Consider the following 16,866-nt stretch of genomic DNA (forward strand, 5'->3'; position numbering starts at 1 on the left):
TTAGTTTTTTAATGTTAAGTTTCAAGCCAACTTTTGCATTCTCCTCTTTCACCCACATCAGAAGGGGTTTTTTTTAGTTCCTCTTCACTTTCTGCCATTAAGAGTGGTATCATCTGCATATCTGAGGTTGTTGATATTTCTCCCAGCAATCTTAATTCCAACTTTTGATTCATCTAGCCCTCCTTTCTCATGATGTGCTCTGCATATAAGTTAAATAGGCAGGGCGACAGTATACAGCCTTGCCAAACTCCTTTCTCAATTTTGAACCAATCAGTGGTTCCATGTCCAGTTCTCACTGGACATGGAACATATAGGTTTTTCAGGCGACAAATAAGATGGTCTGGTACTCCCATCTCTTTAAGAACTTGCCACAATTTGTTGTGGCCCACACAATCAAAGACTTTAGCATAGTCAATGAAGCAGAAATAGATGTTTTTCTGGAACTCCCTAGCTTTCTCCATGATCCAGCGTATGTTGGCAATTTGACTTCTAGTTCCTCTGCCTCTTCGAAATCCTGCCTGTACTTCTGGTAGTTCTCAGTCTCCATACTGCTAGAACCTAGCTTGTAGGATTTTGAGCATAACTTTGCTAGCATGTGAAATGAGTGCAATGGTGCAACAGTTTGAGCATTCTTTGGCATTGCCATTCTTTGGAATTGGAATGTAAATTGATCTTTTCCAATCCTGTGGCCACTGTTGAGTTTTCCAAATTTGCTGGCATATTGAGTGTAGCACTTTTACTGCATCGTCTTTTAAGATTTTGAATAGCTCAGCTGGAATACTGTCACCTCCACTAGCTTTGTTGTTGCTCAGACTTCCTAAGGCCCAGGATATCTGGCTTGAGGTCAGTGGCCACCCCATTGTGGTTATCTGTTCTGACCTAGGCTTCCCGAGTCAGTAAAACACACGAGTAGTTCCAAAAACCTCTTTTATTGCAACAGTTGTGAATTCTGTTCATTCACAGATGAGTCCCAAATAGTTGTAAAGAGTCCTTTGGGATAAGGCTGATAATCGCCCACCTTTATCTCCCTTGACATGCTGCCAAAGACCTAATTGGCAAAGCCACATGAAATCCAGAATCAAACAGAGCTTTAGACTTTAAACTGAACAGAATTAACAACGTTGCTTCCTGCAAAGGCCCACATGCCTTTGCTCCTCTTTTAAATCTTATGGGAGGGGCCAATCATCTCCAAGTCCTACTCCTGAGTTATCCTTTTTGTTTTAACTGTTCTTGCCTTCTGGCAGCTCTGCGCATGCCTGCACTAGGAACAGGCTCCCCCTGTTCCTTTGCCTCATTGAGGTCTGACTGGAGGCTCCGGAGGCAGCAAGTACCTCCCAGATGGCCCTTTCTCTGCTTCCGATGCAGAGCCCTTGTCCCAGCCTTCCCCAGACTCCAGGACTGGCCCATGTTCCTCCCCAACCTCCTCACTGTCCGACTCTGCTGCCAGCTCCACAGGCTGCCTAAATTTTGCCACAAGAAGCTCATGATCTGAGCCACAGTAAGCTTCTGGTCTTGTTTTTACTGACTGTATAGAGCTTCTCCATCTTTGGCTGCAGAGCACATAGTCAATCTGATTTCTGTGTTGACTGTCTGGTGATGTCCGTGTGTAGAGTTGTCTCTTGGGTTGTTGAAAAAGAGTGTTTGCTATGACCATCATAATCTCTTGACAAAATTCTACTAGCCTGTGCCCTGCCTCATTTTGCACCCCAAGACCAAACTTGCCTGTTATTCTGGTTATCTTTTTACTTCCTACTTTAGCATTCCAATCCCCCAGTGGCGAAATCTAAAATTTGTTATTTCTTTATTATTTATTTTATTATTCACATTTCTATGCCGCCCACTCTCCGAGGACTCTGGGCGGCTTACACCAAAGACAGTATACTAAATAGCATATTGCCCCAAACAATCTGGGTCCTCATTTTACCCACCTCGGAAGGATGGAAGGCTGAGTCAACCTTGAGCCGGTGAGATTTGATCCACTGATCTGCTGAACTAGCAGTCAGTTGAAGTAGCTGCAGTACTGCACTCTAACCACTGCGCCACCTCGGCTCTTCTATTACCGGTTCTGTGGGCGTGGCTTGGTGGTGGGGGTGTAATGTGAATGGGTGGCCAACTTTTTTTTTTTAACTTTTAAAACCATTTTTTCTACAACCTCTTCAGGGAAGAGGTTGTAAAAAAATGCTTTTAAAAGCCTCTCACGATCCCAGCTGAGTTGCCTGATCGGCAGAGGCTTTTTTTCTTTTAAAAGCCTCTGCCGATCAGGCAACTCAGTTGGGATCGTCAGAACCTTTTAAAAGCATTTTTTTTTACAACCTCTTCGGCTGAAGTGGTTGTAGAAAAAATGCTTTTAAAAGTAAAAAAAAAAGCCTCTGATGATCGGGCAGTTTAGCTGGGAATGGGTGGTGGGGGGGGGCAGGGATTTTTGCTACTGGTTCTCCAAACCATCCTCCTCCATTGCTACCGGATCAGGTGATCCAGTCTGAACTGGGAGCATTTCAGCCCTGAAATCCCCCATAATGATAAGGACATCATTTTTTGGTATTAATTCTAGATGGTGTTGTAGGTCTTCATAGAACAAGTCAACTTCAGCCTCTTCAGCACCAGTGGTTAGGGTATAGATTTGGACTACTGTGATGTTGAATGGTTTGCCTTGGATTCAAACTGAAATCATTCTGTCATTTTGGGGATTGTATCTCAGTACTGCTTTTCCTATTCTTTTATTGACTCCATTTCTTCTAATAAAATCCTCGCTGCATTCGGATAAGCATATCAGGAAATGAAGTAAAGGATATTCTTTTAAGCCAATCATAATAAGCTCTATTTTTTTTTCTTTTCTGGAGGGAGAAACACAGCTGCTGCTGAAGTAGAATATTTATCCTTTTCAGTACTACAGACTTAACATTTTTTCCCTCTCAAGCAACTTTTCATCCTATGGTTCTATAATGAGAGCTGAGGATCACTAACAAGGAATTTTAGAAGTATTTCATTAAAATATTTACAGGATTATTTGAAATCTACAAATGCTTGTTAAAATTGGATAGTGTCATAAGGATAGGTTTGCTGATTCTCAATGAATCAATTGATTTCTTGATAGACTGAGGTCTATCTGTTCAGTGTTTAAACCAATTGACATTCATTTGGGTTTTATCTTAAAAGAGGTATCTCCAGGGATTGGTCCAAACAGGCTGATGTTTCCATGCTGTCAAAATGCTTTTAGATGCATCTAGTGATCCATGAACTTTAGGAAGTGCCACCTTATGCTTTGAAGGAGGTCCTTTGCTAACGTTAAATATCTCAAATTAGCATGGCATGACTAGACCCTTGCCACTGGATCTGTTGCACTACCACCAAGTTGGGTGATACTGAAAGAGAAGCTAGCTTTTACCTTACAGACTACCTGCCAGATGTGGTTTATGCTTAGGAGCTACACATAATCAGATCCCCAATGACACAGCCATTCTGATCATGTGAAGTCCTTCTCATATAGTGGACTTCACTTCAGAAGTTCAGGGTTCTGAACACATGCTGTTTTATACAACTTTCTCTTTTTACATAATAACAATGTACACCTTTCAGAACTGGTTGGTTGTGATGCACACATAAAAAACATATGAAAACATGGAACTGTTGTTGAAGCACAGTAGCAGTATAGCAGTATACTCCAGTTGCAGTATACCAATTACAACTGGAATATTTCTGGGATCTAAAAGTAGTGACTCTGCTGCTTGGAATGCAGCTCGGATATACAAGTACTGTTCTTGACATATGTGAAAGGGATAGCCTTACAAGAGTGTCATATGTACTTACGGGACCGCCTTCTGCAGGATAGCCTCCCACTGGCCAGTACGCTCCCTCAGAGAGGGATTCCTCAGGGTGCTGTCAGCCAGACAATGTCGGCTGGCGACCCCCAGGGGGAGGGCCTTCTCTGTGGCAGCCCCTGCCCTCTGGAACGATCTGCCCCGGAGATACGTAGGATCCCAGATCTCCGTGCCTTTCGCCATGCCCTTAAAACTTTTTTATTTCATCAAGCCGGGCTGGCTTAACTCCCACCCTTTAGATATTTTTAATTGTTAATTGATTTTAGTTGGGGTGTTTTAAATTTATTGGGCCAAAATTTGTTTAATTCTTTAAAAAAAAATTTTTTTATTAAATTTTGTATGTGATGTTTTTATTCTTGGCTGTTCACTGCCCTGAGTCCAGTGGGAGAAGGGCGATATAAAAATCTAATAAAATAAATAAATAAATAAATATTACATTAAAAAGAAATGGCCACTCTGATAGAATTTTGTTCCAGGATAGAAAAATGTGGTACATGAACCACCTCTGTTGATCCAACAAAGATACTTTTGCCTCCATTTTACATAAAACTCTGACTGATAAAATCTGAAAGTGAGGTAAATGTTTGTATTATTTAGAATCATACAGTCATTGGGATGGAAGACCTTGGAGGTCTTCTAGTCCAACCTCCTGCTCAAGGCAGGAGATTCTCTATCATCCCAGTATAGAATTGAATAATAGTTTTTTTTTTAAAAAAACCTTCTCTATTGGTTGTGCCCTACTTCAAGTACTGTGTTTAGGATTCAGTTTAAAAAGAATTCAGAGACACTGAAAAAGGTTTAGAGAATAGCAATGAGGAAGATCAAAGAAATACACAGTTAAGGCAAGACTGAATGAACGTATGTTGTACCTTGTTAAAGGAAGAACAAGGAGAAAGCATAATGTTATTCTTTAAATATCTGAAAGGATGCCCCTTAAATATCTGTTCTTTGTCACTCAGAGCACAAAAAATTAAATGAAGGGTTTAAGTTACAGGAAGGCAATTTTCAAGTGAATGTTAGAGACAATTTCTTAACAATGGGAATAGATTGATAATAGAACCAGTGTGGCAGTGGATTCCTCCCTTTTGCCAGACGTGTTCAAGTGGAAGTTGGACAATTAACCAGCAGGGACGCTGTAATTTGGTTTTCTGCTCTGAGTCTTTTTCAAGTCTATCAAATACTTAGCAAACAAACCAAGGCTGATCATTAATTATTATGTGAAATAGAACATTCCATGTAATGTTAGTGATAGCAAGGATATATTTTCATTTATTTCTTTATTACAGATATTTCTACTCTGTCCAGCTCAAGCTGACTCATGGCAGAAATAGTTAGGAAAATTCATTTTTCATTTCTAGAAAATGGGAGTTTATTATGTTCACATGCCACAGCTAAGGGAGGAAAACTCATACTCCTAGAAAGTTTTGCAATTTTCATCTACAAAAAATTATTATTAGACTTAAATTTCCATGGAAGTTTGAAGTGAATAACAGACAGATCAGATTGAAATAATTTTTCATTCTGCAATATTCTATTTCTGATTTGGACTCAATATGGGTATCAAATTTATTGTCTTTATTTAATCTTTGAAAAATTGTAAAATTTTAAAATCAGAATTAATCCATGCTAAAGGCAAAAAGCTATCATGGAAGGAAGATAATTCAATTTATATAATAAATATTTCTTATTCAATACCAATCAAGATACTCAAATTATATAGCTACTGTAGATTGTTTATTCAAGGCATAGAAGGAGCCTGGAAATTTCTTTTTGGAATCAGAACAGATTAATGTTCATCTACTGTAATCCAAATATATCATGCAGTTTCTCTTCCTCTCCCTACATATTCCTCTCCCCTGGTGTCAGGCACATAACATGAGGTCCACACATGAAGGTTGAAATAAACTGATTCATTGCTAAAGCCAGGAATCTTCTCCAGTAGCTGTGGACACCTGATTAGACTTAGATAAGGTAAGGGCCAATTAAGTCCAACTCAAAGGGAATTGGACTTAGTTTGCTTGTGGCTACATAATGATTCTATGCTGATTCGCCTTTTCACTCCATCTCCAGGTTCTGCCATTCCTTCTCCTACACCTGGGTAAGGGAGGATGGAAAAGGATTCTGCTTTTCTATTGTAATACAGATTGCTAGGCAGTAGACCACATGTGTCTGGCAAACCATCAAAAACGGTTCACCAGAGAGAAATGTGGTTGGCCAATATAGTTCATTCCATTCTCTTCTGTTAACATTTATATTTTCAACTTTCAGTTCTTTTGATAACTCTTAAAGTTTTCCAAACATTTTATTTTTTCTCCATGAAAGCTACATCAATGAGCAATCATTTAATTAGATTCACAGATTCATGTTGAATTTATAAAATCGATAATCCTGTTGATAGTCCTCAATTTAGGATCACAATTGAGACCAGATGTTCTGGTCTAAGACTGTGATAATAAATTGATTGATTGATTGATTGATAGTAACTAGGATCAGAATATTCCCTTGTTAAGCAAGGTGGTGTCAAGTGTGTCACATTCAGTTTTACAACATTTTTTTCATTGTTGTTAATTGAATCTTGCCATGGTTGTCAAGTGGATCGCTGCATTTATTAAGTGAATCATGTATTTGATAAGTGAATCCAGCGCCCCCCATTGACATTGCTTGTCAGAAATCAGCTTGAAAGGTCACGAATAATCACACAAACCTGGGCATTGCAACTGTTATAAATACATGCTGATTGCCAAAATTTTGATTACATGACCATTGGGATGCTGCAATAGATGTGAGAATTGGTTTTACTTAACCTTTTAATTGCTGTTGTAACTTTGAATGGTCACTAAACAAATGGTCATGAGAGCTCCCTTTACAATATTAGGTAGGAATAATCCTTATATTTGTTCAGTAAATGACCAAAGTTTAAAGTTTGTGTTTTGAAGTAAAATCTTTTAATATGTATGAGATAATTGTAAAAAAAGGATTTTAATTTATTAACAGATGATAATCAACAGAGAAGTCAGTTAACCTGCTCTCTCCAAAACCACAGCATTTGAAAGATGGAAATTAACATTATACGAATCATGTCTTTATGAACAGAGCATTGTCCAATTCAATAAGATACTATCTCCTCACTTTCATTTCCTTGATTTTTTTTAACCCAAGTCCCAGTTGATAAAGCTTCATTACCAACAAATGAAACAGATAAAAATCTGTCTGGCAAGTTTCTGTATTAAAATTTATAGTGCTTTTTCAGACATACATCCTTCCCACATTTTTTTTTCAACAATAAAAATGTCCTTTAGCTAGTAATTGTTGAATAAAAGTAGCAATTCAAAATAATAGGGGGTTGGGGAATCAGTTTACCGTAGATTGTGTTATCTAAAGAAATTCCAAATGGTATAATTTCCATGGAGAAAGCATGGAATCAAGATTTGGAAACAAATCTCTCTATTGGTAGAAGACAATATACTGTATGTAGTTCAAGGTCGAATGTAGAATCCTTGGTGCTTTCTGAGCTTGGTTGTTTGTTTGCAGACAATCAAGCAGGAAAGAATACCCTAGTTAAGGAACTGCTAAGGAGACAAACAATCACAGAGAAACAACCAAGCAGAAAACAATCCCCTAATCAAGAAACTGCAAAAAGGAAGACACACTCCAACAACTCTGGAAGAGCAAGCTAATGTATATAAATAGCAAGTAATCACTAGCACTAATAATGTTATCTATCTGGGTAATGAAACATCTGCAAGCAAGCAACCAACCTCAAAGAACACCAATGGTCTCTCTCACCCTCTTTTCCTCCCTCCCTCCCTCCCTCCCTCCCTCCCCCCCCTCTTAGTTTGTCTTAATAAAATTCTACTAGGAATATTACCATTTCTACTAGGGGCATGGAGGTAAAAAACAGAGGTTTTTTTATGAAAAATAAAATAAAAATGAGATAGTGACATTCCCCCTTTTGAAAACAATATCATGTTAACAAAATTACTACAAAGACAAGCAAATGATGCTTACATTGCATAATGTTCTAATTTTGCACTTCTGAGGATAGATATTGAAGTTTTGGGGATTGCTGTATCGTCTCGGAAAATTTTCAGACTTTTTTCAAAACAAGGCAAAGACAACTTAATTCTGATTTTTAACATTAGAAATCTTTGCTTAAGGCAGATATATTTTATAAATGTTCAGCATACAAGTGGTAGGGTATCCAAGAATGTAAATGACAGAAAGGACTCCCAATTTTAAGGAAGCATGGTGAAAAAGGTTTCTGCCTTCACATAGATTGGCAATTGTAGAGCTGGGCAGGTCATGATACACTGTTAACACCATGATTGTGACTATGGATTTTATAGTATATTTGAATATACAGAATAACTGTAGCATATATGGCAAAAAGAAACAAGGAAAAATGGAAACAGCAGGATATATTAGTAAAAGAATTAGAACAGCTAGGAAAAAAAATTCAAATAAGGCCAGGTGGTGTACAACTAATTGAAGAATTAACATTAGTAAAACATAAATTAAACCTAATAGAACAAGCAGAACATGTTAAAAACATTAAGTATGCGAAACAATACCAATTTGAGAATGCAAATAAGCCAGGGAGGTGGTTATCATACAAATTAAGAAAAGAAAAGGAAAGTAGAATAATACACCAACAGCAGGATGAGGTAGGGGATTTACAAAATAAGGAAGAAGAAATTAAAAGGATTGCATTAAAATATTTTGAGAACTTATATACACAGGAGGAAACTGACATAGAAAAAATAAATGACTATTTAAAAGAGAAAAAGATGCTCATCATAGAGGAAGATAAGAGAACACTGTTAAATAGGGAAATAACATTGACAGAGCTAAAAGAAGTAATTCAAAAACAAAAAAAATAATAAGACCCCGGGACCAGATGGCTTACCAGGAGAATTTTACAAAAACATGGGGGAGCTATTAGATCCCATTCTTTTAGAACTGTATAATGAGGTCTTGTTAGAAGCAAAAATCCCTGTTTCATGGAGAGAAGCATATATCACAGTGATTATGAAATAAGGTACCGACCCAAACCAAATTCAAAACTTCAGGCCAATTTAACTTTTGAATGCAGACTACAAGATTTTTATGGCTATCATAGCAGGAAGGATGAAAAAAATATTGAATGAAATTATTCACTCTGACCAAAATGGTTTTCTCCCTTCTAGACAAATTAGAGATAACACAAGAATAGTATTGAATATATTAGAGTATTACGAGGCACATCCAGAGAAACAAATTGCCCTTGTTTTTCTGGATGCGCAAAAAGCATTTGATAATTTAAATTGGAAATATATAATTAGTCAAATTAGAGAAATGAATTTTCTCTACAGCGACAAATTTGAACAAATGATTGAAGCAATTTATTTGTCTCAAAAAGCAAACCTAATAATAAACATAGAAATTACAAAAACATTTGAAATAAAGAAAGGAGTCCGCCAGGATGCCCACTGTCACCTCTGCTTTTTATTTTGACTTTAGAATCGCTATTGTTGAAAATTAGAGCAAACCCAGAGATTAAGGGAACAAAAATTAGAACAGAAGAATATAAATTAATGGCATTTGTGGATGAGTTGGTATTTTTTTTGGAAGACCCAAAGAAAACAGGACCAATATTATTACGGGAAATAGAAAAATATGGGGAAGTAGCGGGCTTTAAAATTAATAAAACAAAAACAAAAATAGATAGAATTAGAGGGGAAATTAGGATTACAGAATGTGAGAAAAGTTAAATACTTAGGAATTTGGCTGACAGCGAGCTGTTCTTCAATCAAAGAAGACAACTATGTAAAGTTTATGCAACAAATTAAAATTGATTTGGAAAGATGGGGGACATTAAACCTATCCTTACTGGGTCGGATTGCAATGATTAAAATGAATATTCTTCTGAAATTGTTATATTTTTTCCAAACTATTCCCATAAAATTAGATAAGAAATTGTTTATAGAACTGAATCAAATTACAACAAAATTTATATGGGCGAAGAAAAAAGCAAGAATAAAATTATCTGACCTTCAGGACAGTAGAAGCAGAGGTGGCTTATGGCTCCCAGACTGGCGACTTTATTATCAGGCAGAAACTCTAGTTTGGATTAAAGAATGGATTAACCTGAGAAATAAAAGATTACTCACACTGGAAGGACATGACTTAAAAAAAGGATGACATGCTTTCCTATAGGACAGACAGAACAAATCTCATTCCAATTTTTTTCAACATAAAATATGAGAAGTTGTAATGCAAACATGGCATGAAATTAAGAAAAAACATTACATGAAAATCCCAAATTGGATTTCAATGATGGAAGCAATAATCCATCCTAATACATTGAATTTAAGTAAAATGGTAAAATACAGTGAAATTTTAGACAACCAGGGGAATCTAAAAAGTAGGCAAGAATTGGAAGAACAGGGAATAAATATAGATTGGTGGCTTTATCTACAATTAAAATCAATATATATAAAAAATATAAATGAATATGGCATTGAAATTCTACCAAAACAATTAGATAAAATAATGATTGGCCCAGATGAAAAATTAATAACCAAAATTTATAATTATTTACTAGAATTTGACAGAGATGAAGGCATAGTAAAATAAGCTATGATAGCCTGGGCTAGGAATATTGGACATAATATCAAACTAGAGGATTGGGAAATAATTTGGAACAAAAATTATAAATTAACCAGATCGGCAAAATATAAAGAAAATCAATATAAAATGTTTTACCATTGGTACTTGGCACCCTCTAGATTGGCAAAAATATACTCAAATTTAAACCCCAACTGTTGGACAAAAGCAAGGTACCTTCTTTCATACATGGTGGTTATGCCCCAAAACAAAAAAAAATTGGATGAAAATACATAGTTGGATACAGGAAGTAACAGGCTTCCAGGTAGAATATACACCAGAATTGTTTCTTCTAGGAATAATAAAAAAGTAATATGAAAAAATGACAGCATATATTATTCTACATATGACAACGGCGGCAAGATTGCGCAATATTGGAGAAGCTCGAACACACCCTCCAAAGATCTAATAATTAGAAAGATATTAGATTGTGTCAAGATGGATAAAATGACATTGGAACTGAAAGGACAGATGGATTCGGACTTTTACATAATATGGGATAAATGGTATAATTGGATCGAAGACAGAAAAAAAAGGAAATAACAGATAATAGATTTTGTAAAATTATATAGAGTATAGGAGAATATTAGTGTGATGATATGTAAATGGTCACAGTCATGCACAAGAGCAGAATAAGAATTGTTTAATTGTTAAAACCCAATAAAACTCAAAAAAAGAAAAGAAATGTATTTAAGACAATACTAACTAGATCCAAATTACATAAACTTTTCCTATTTGGCTTCAAAATTGCTTGAGACAAATATATCAGAAAACACTGACCAGTGGACCAGCAGACTGCACAATTTGCGTCCCATGAGGTCTCACTTCACAGGGACGACCCCTTCTTGCCTAAGATGCTGAGAGTCCCACCAGTAGACCATGTAGAGTATCACATGAGTCTTTGTTCAGAATCAAAGCTTCTAGAAGGACCTCCTTACCTGAGATGGAGCTTGAGCTGTACCGTATATAGGTTTTCTATCTAATACATAAGGATTTGGTTCAATTCTACCAACTGCTGGAGCAAGCTGTGTGCCTTGGAACTATCCATGGTCCTGCAAATTATATCTTACCTGGCTGATAGTTGCTTATTTTGGCAGCCCTTCTGCACACTCCCTATTCCAGCCTTCTATAACCAAGACTCCTCTAGAGATTTTATCAGACTAGTCCCAGCTGGCTGGAAATTCTGGGACCTGTTATCCTAATGTATTTAGAAGTACCAGGCTGGAGATAAGTGTTTATAGTTCCCCAGATGCTTTTTTTTCTACTGCTTTCTATCTTCTACCCATATGTCTGCTCTCAGAAGGTTTTAATCTGCCTCTGCAAGACTTAAGCCACCAAGAGAATCTAGGAACATGCAACTGGGGATAACTCTCTACTATGATATGTGTGTGTGAATTATCGTGTGATCAAAAATTGGTAGACCTATCTTTTCAGCCAATTTTATTTTTCTTTGTCAAGGAGTATCAAGTTCAATTTGCTACCTTAATTTCCACCAGGCATTTGCTAAAGTAATATTGCAGAAGATATACAGATTTCTAAGACTGGTAAGGGTGATCTTGAGTTAATAGAAATGCAAATATTACAATAACTGTATGCATAATCACTTAAAACTTTGAATCTAAAGAGCTACTAAAGCAGCACTAATGTAATTTGAAAACAGCAGACATTTAAAAAATTACCTTATAAAATCTAATAATACCATAAAAATAAAAAATCAGAAACCAACGTCATAAAATGGAAGGTCAGGGTTAAGAGAGTGGGAAAAAGACATATGTCTTGACAATAGATCACAGATGCCATATAAATAAATGGCCAATTTGCCCTGAGGGAGACAATTCCATAATCTGGAACTGGACAAATGAAAAGGCTCCATTTTGCATCCATCTCTAGCAGTGGATGGGCAAATCCTACTGTTTAAAGGAGCTAAATATAGTGTTCTGAACTTCTTGTGCTTGGAAATGCACTTAAAACTAGTGACAATAAATGAAAAACATAAAAATATTTAAGCACTTAAAATGCCATTCCCATTATTTCACACTACATAACATTTTCAAATACTTTACAGAGAATGTTTCATCAGTGTTGTGCCCGTGCCAGATGCATGGCATATGTGACATCATAATAGCTCACTAGATATGTAAAGCTTGAGAATATTTAATGCATATTATATCAACTTGCTCAAATCTATGTCTTCCAAACTTGCTTCAATCTTGTAATCCCCAATTTGCAAAGGAAAACAAGAGATCTACATTTATACTAAAATTTACTTTTCCTCCAACTCTATCATTTTAAATGGCAATATATTTATTTTTACTTAATTATTTTTTTGTCATTTTCTGATTTTTAAGAAGTTTTGCTCCCAAATTCAAAGTCCATTCCAGACACTTTCTTTAGAATAAAGCTTCTCTAAACTACTACTTTTCTGTGGGAAGATATAATCGTATTTTGTAATAAAATCACATATAGAAAGTCTTTTGTTACACAATCCGAAGCACTGTTTTTTAGAAAAATGTTGTTTTCAATTTAGTGGGATTTTCAATTTAGTGGAATATCCCAGAATAGTAGGCAGAAGCCTGCAACCTTAAATCCGATACAATTACTGCTATTACTACTACTAATAATAATAGAAACAGAAACATTTTATTAAATTAGCTTTATGGTTAATAGCATATTCAGGATAAGAAATGGACAAACAGCTTGCTGTAATTTTTTTTTCTCTTTTCCTTCTCTCTTTTTCCATTCTCTACAGGACTAAAACACATTTAGAACCCACACATTTGGGAAAGCTGATGTAATAATAAATTAATAACACATGCCATGTTGATTTAGCACATACAGCACCTCAGTCATGAAACTAATTAGATTTTAAAAGTCCCATCTCCACTCCTGGTATTTATGATGAGAACAGATTAGGCAAAGGAGTCAGATATGTACAAAAAGTGTATTTTTGCCACACTTTCTCAATTATAGATATGCTCCCTCTTTAATTAATATCTTCATGTAACTCATAAATCATAGTATGAATTACAATAGAAGTTTAATGCACTTCAATATGTGTACATGTACATACACAAATGCACAAATACATATTTACTAGATACCTTAGAAAGAATAAGTGCAAAAAGTAGACATTATAAGGAAATAATTCAATTTAATTTTGATGTACCTGTACCCCCAAATACTCTACTTAAACCTTTCTATTTTTCTACTTTGTAACTACTACAATAGGTACCACTTCTATTTTCACTGAAATCCATTCACACAAAACCTTTGCATTTATATCCACAGAATGGCATACATACTAAATTTGTGCAGAAGAGACAAGTATCTGAAGATGTGGTTCCTAAATTCTTATTTCAAGACTGCTTTAAAGAGTCAGGAGTGCTTATAGCTGAATAGAGCTCAGGAAACAGAAGCTTTTAAAAAAAAGTGAGTTCATGAATCTACTTAGATGCAAAGGTAAATGGATAAAGATAGTAGCTGCAAACGAGAAAGGAATGAACAAATACCTTTTGAATTCTTCCATTAATATCCAGATAAATACACTTGGGTTGGTATGCTGATGAGCTGCATCCCATCTTCCTAAGATTTGCTACAGTGAGACTTTGGCTGTAATTCGTTGGATTAACTTTACAGCAGAAATAAGGTCCAGCCAACTGAAACTGAACCACTATTACTAGATGCATAAGTCTCTTCCCTCTTTCCCATTCTGCAGCCTCAAACTACAATCCTCCTTCTCAGATATGCATGCATTTCCCATCACTTTTCTACTCCTCCTTTCAATTTTTTCCCCCTCATTCTTGTGAAAGAACGGGAGGGAGCCAAGCTCCAGACCCTGTCGCCAAGCGCCCTCTTGATTCCCATAGCAACTCTCGATGGCTTCAGAGCAAGGAGTCTTTCTGCAATCAATGTGCAATGCCTGTACAGAAAAGTAGGGTTTGATTAGCTGCTTTGACACAAAGTAGCACTTAACACTCAGCAAATGATCAGCATTTATTTCACAGTTGGTGTTAAAGGATTTTTATTGTAAGGTTTCAGAATTCATTCTTTGAGCAGTCTGTCTAGACATAAGAGAGAAAGAACATGACATTCAGTCAGTGAGTTGATTTTAAGGGCACAGTATAGCAGCACTTGGAATTATTAAAGTTAAAATAGAGTCTTTTATGCACACTTCTACTTTAATAGCCCAGAAAGAAGGAAGTAAAGATCATACAGGGTTCATAGAAATCTGCATGATTTTTGGGGGCCTATTTTTATAACCCCTAGGTTCTAAAACTTTATGTTTAGTAGAAATAAATGACATGTTGAGGTGATATATAGATTGGCTTGATAAATCACATTCCATAAATTTAGAATGGAGAATTATATTAAACATATTTTCAGTGAATAGATTTTAAGTGCCATCTACTGAATTATAGTGGAATATGAACTGTTCAACTGTAGGGCAATCTATGGGATAATGTTTCTAATTTGTGATGGAGTGGAATATTCCCACAAGGTTGACATTAAAGAATTAAATATATCATGACCAAATGATTTCAAGATTCATTGGGACTACAAATCTTAGCCAGCATGTTATAATTCTAACCCATCTGGAAAGCTCCAAGTTTGATAAGGCTGAAATAAAGAATGCTCACCTAGTTTTCACTGAAAGTGGCCTGCTATCATCAAGTGATTTATTGCAACATAATTTGTTTGCACAGTAATTTTTTAGGGATGAATAAGTTGATAATAAGTGAATAAATGATACTCCTGGGCTGGAAACAATTCCAGTGTTACTATTTTTCTCATTTTTCATACTGCCTTGGATCACTCTATGTACTGTAACAGAAATGGTGGAATCCATAATTCACAATAATGGCACAATGTTCCTAGTAAAAAAAAATTTGCTTTACATTTTTCTGACTCCATCACTCATGACACTCAGATATTTAAGCAAAATATACTGATCACCACAACAACAGTTGTCATAAAGAAGCTCAGACGTTTCTATTAATGTAAGAAAATCTAAACAGATCCTTAATATGTTAACAAGAGTAGATAATTGTAATCACAGAAATTTAGCAACATCTGGAGTCCCCTCCCTGGCTTATCATGTAAAGTTTTAGTCTGCAAATCTGAAATTATGGTACCTACTGACAAGATTAGAAATGCACAATAAATCAGGATTTACTTATTCCTTTTCAATTCAAAACAGAACGATCCATTTCCCCACCAAACAAGACTAAAAATATTATTCCACTGGGTCATTAAATCTTTTTCCAGTAGCAGACTGACTGCTATTGAAATTTTTAAGCTTTATTTCATTTGGAAGAAACAGACAACATGATGATGATGATGATGATGATGATGATGATGATGATGATGATGATGATTCATTCTCTGAGGCAAGACCAAGTCCAATATTGTTGTCCCAAACCTATAATTAACAAGTATATATAGCAAGTATATACTGTAAATACAAGCATCATTACATGGCATCTGGAAGACAATAGCATTGGGAAGATTTGAATTATAAGACAACAAGTGTTACGTCAGTGCTCCTTCAATACCTCTCTGGTGTAAAGACAGGAATAAATGGAATACAGGAATACAGAAAATGAATCTGAAAAAAAATCAAATCTCTATGCCAGGGATGTCAAATTAGTGGCCCACGGGGCGGATGTGTCATGAGCAGGCCATGCCCACCCCAGCTCTGTGAAGGGAAAAATGTCATGAACTGTCATGTGATGGCAAGGTGACACTGCAAGTTTGACACCTGTGCTCTATGCGAACTTTGTAAGTTATTCTCATATCATTTACCCCAAACAGATTTGCAGCTGGGCCTTACTTTTTAGCACATAGCTCAATTGATTTCTGAGTTAATCCTGTTCTGATTGGAAACTCACTCATTTAATAAATAAAAGCTCAGAAAGAAGCTTGACATATTGCATTATTTTTCCCACCTAATACACAACTTTCTTTTCCCTGCAGACTGATCCCTATCTTTTTATTTTCTCCTTGACCTTCTGGTTCTCTTTTCAATCTTCAATTTATTTTCTTTCATTGAACAGTCATATTTCAACTAGAAAATTCATTAAGTATTGCATACAACTGGAGGATGATTATTGCATTCTTGCTTTTTAAAGTGCTATGCCTTTGAAGTGTTTGAAGGCAACTAGACCCTTTGGCAGAGCATATTAAGTGCTTAAGCTCACTGTGTTACTCAAGTTTGTACAAAGGCTACAAGCTTCAGAAACAAATAAACGGTAAACAGCAAAATAAACAGCAAAAGGAATGGATATGCAAACACGCTTTCCACTTTAGAGAGATGAAAGAAGGAACATGGATTATTTGAACAATGATTCCAGGAAACTCAAATGTGTCAAAGCATAGAATTACCTGCTGGCTCAAATATACAACA

At 35.8% G+C, this 16,866-nt stretch overlaps 1 protein-coding gene across 1 annotated transcript in view; it reads right to left on the bottom strand.

Annotated features, from left to right (window-relative positions):
* The window catches only part of PDE9A (phosphodiesterase 9A), a 73,519-nt gene extending 59,370 nt beyond the window's left edge, over nt 1–14,149 (bottom strand). The window contains exon 1 of the mRNA XM_070943489.1: nt 13,973–14,149. Coding sequence (XP_070799590.1) covers nt 13,973–14,149 — 177 coding nt within the window. The remainder of the gene's footprint in view (nt 1–13,972) is intronic.
* Nucleotides 14,150–16,866: the final 2,717 nt, after the last annotated feature.

Source organism: Pituophis catenifer, unplaced genomic scaffold (assembly GCF_029215685.1).
Source record: "Pituophis catenifer annectens isolate HBS135680 unplaced genomic scaffold, rPitCat1.0.hap2 SCAF_4, whole genome shotgun sequence".
Lineage (NCBI taxonomy): Eukaryota > Metazoa > Chordata > Lepidosauria > Squamata > Colubridae > Pituophis > Pituophis catenifer.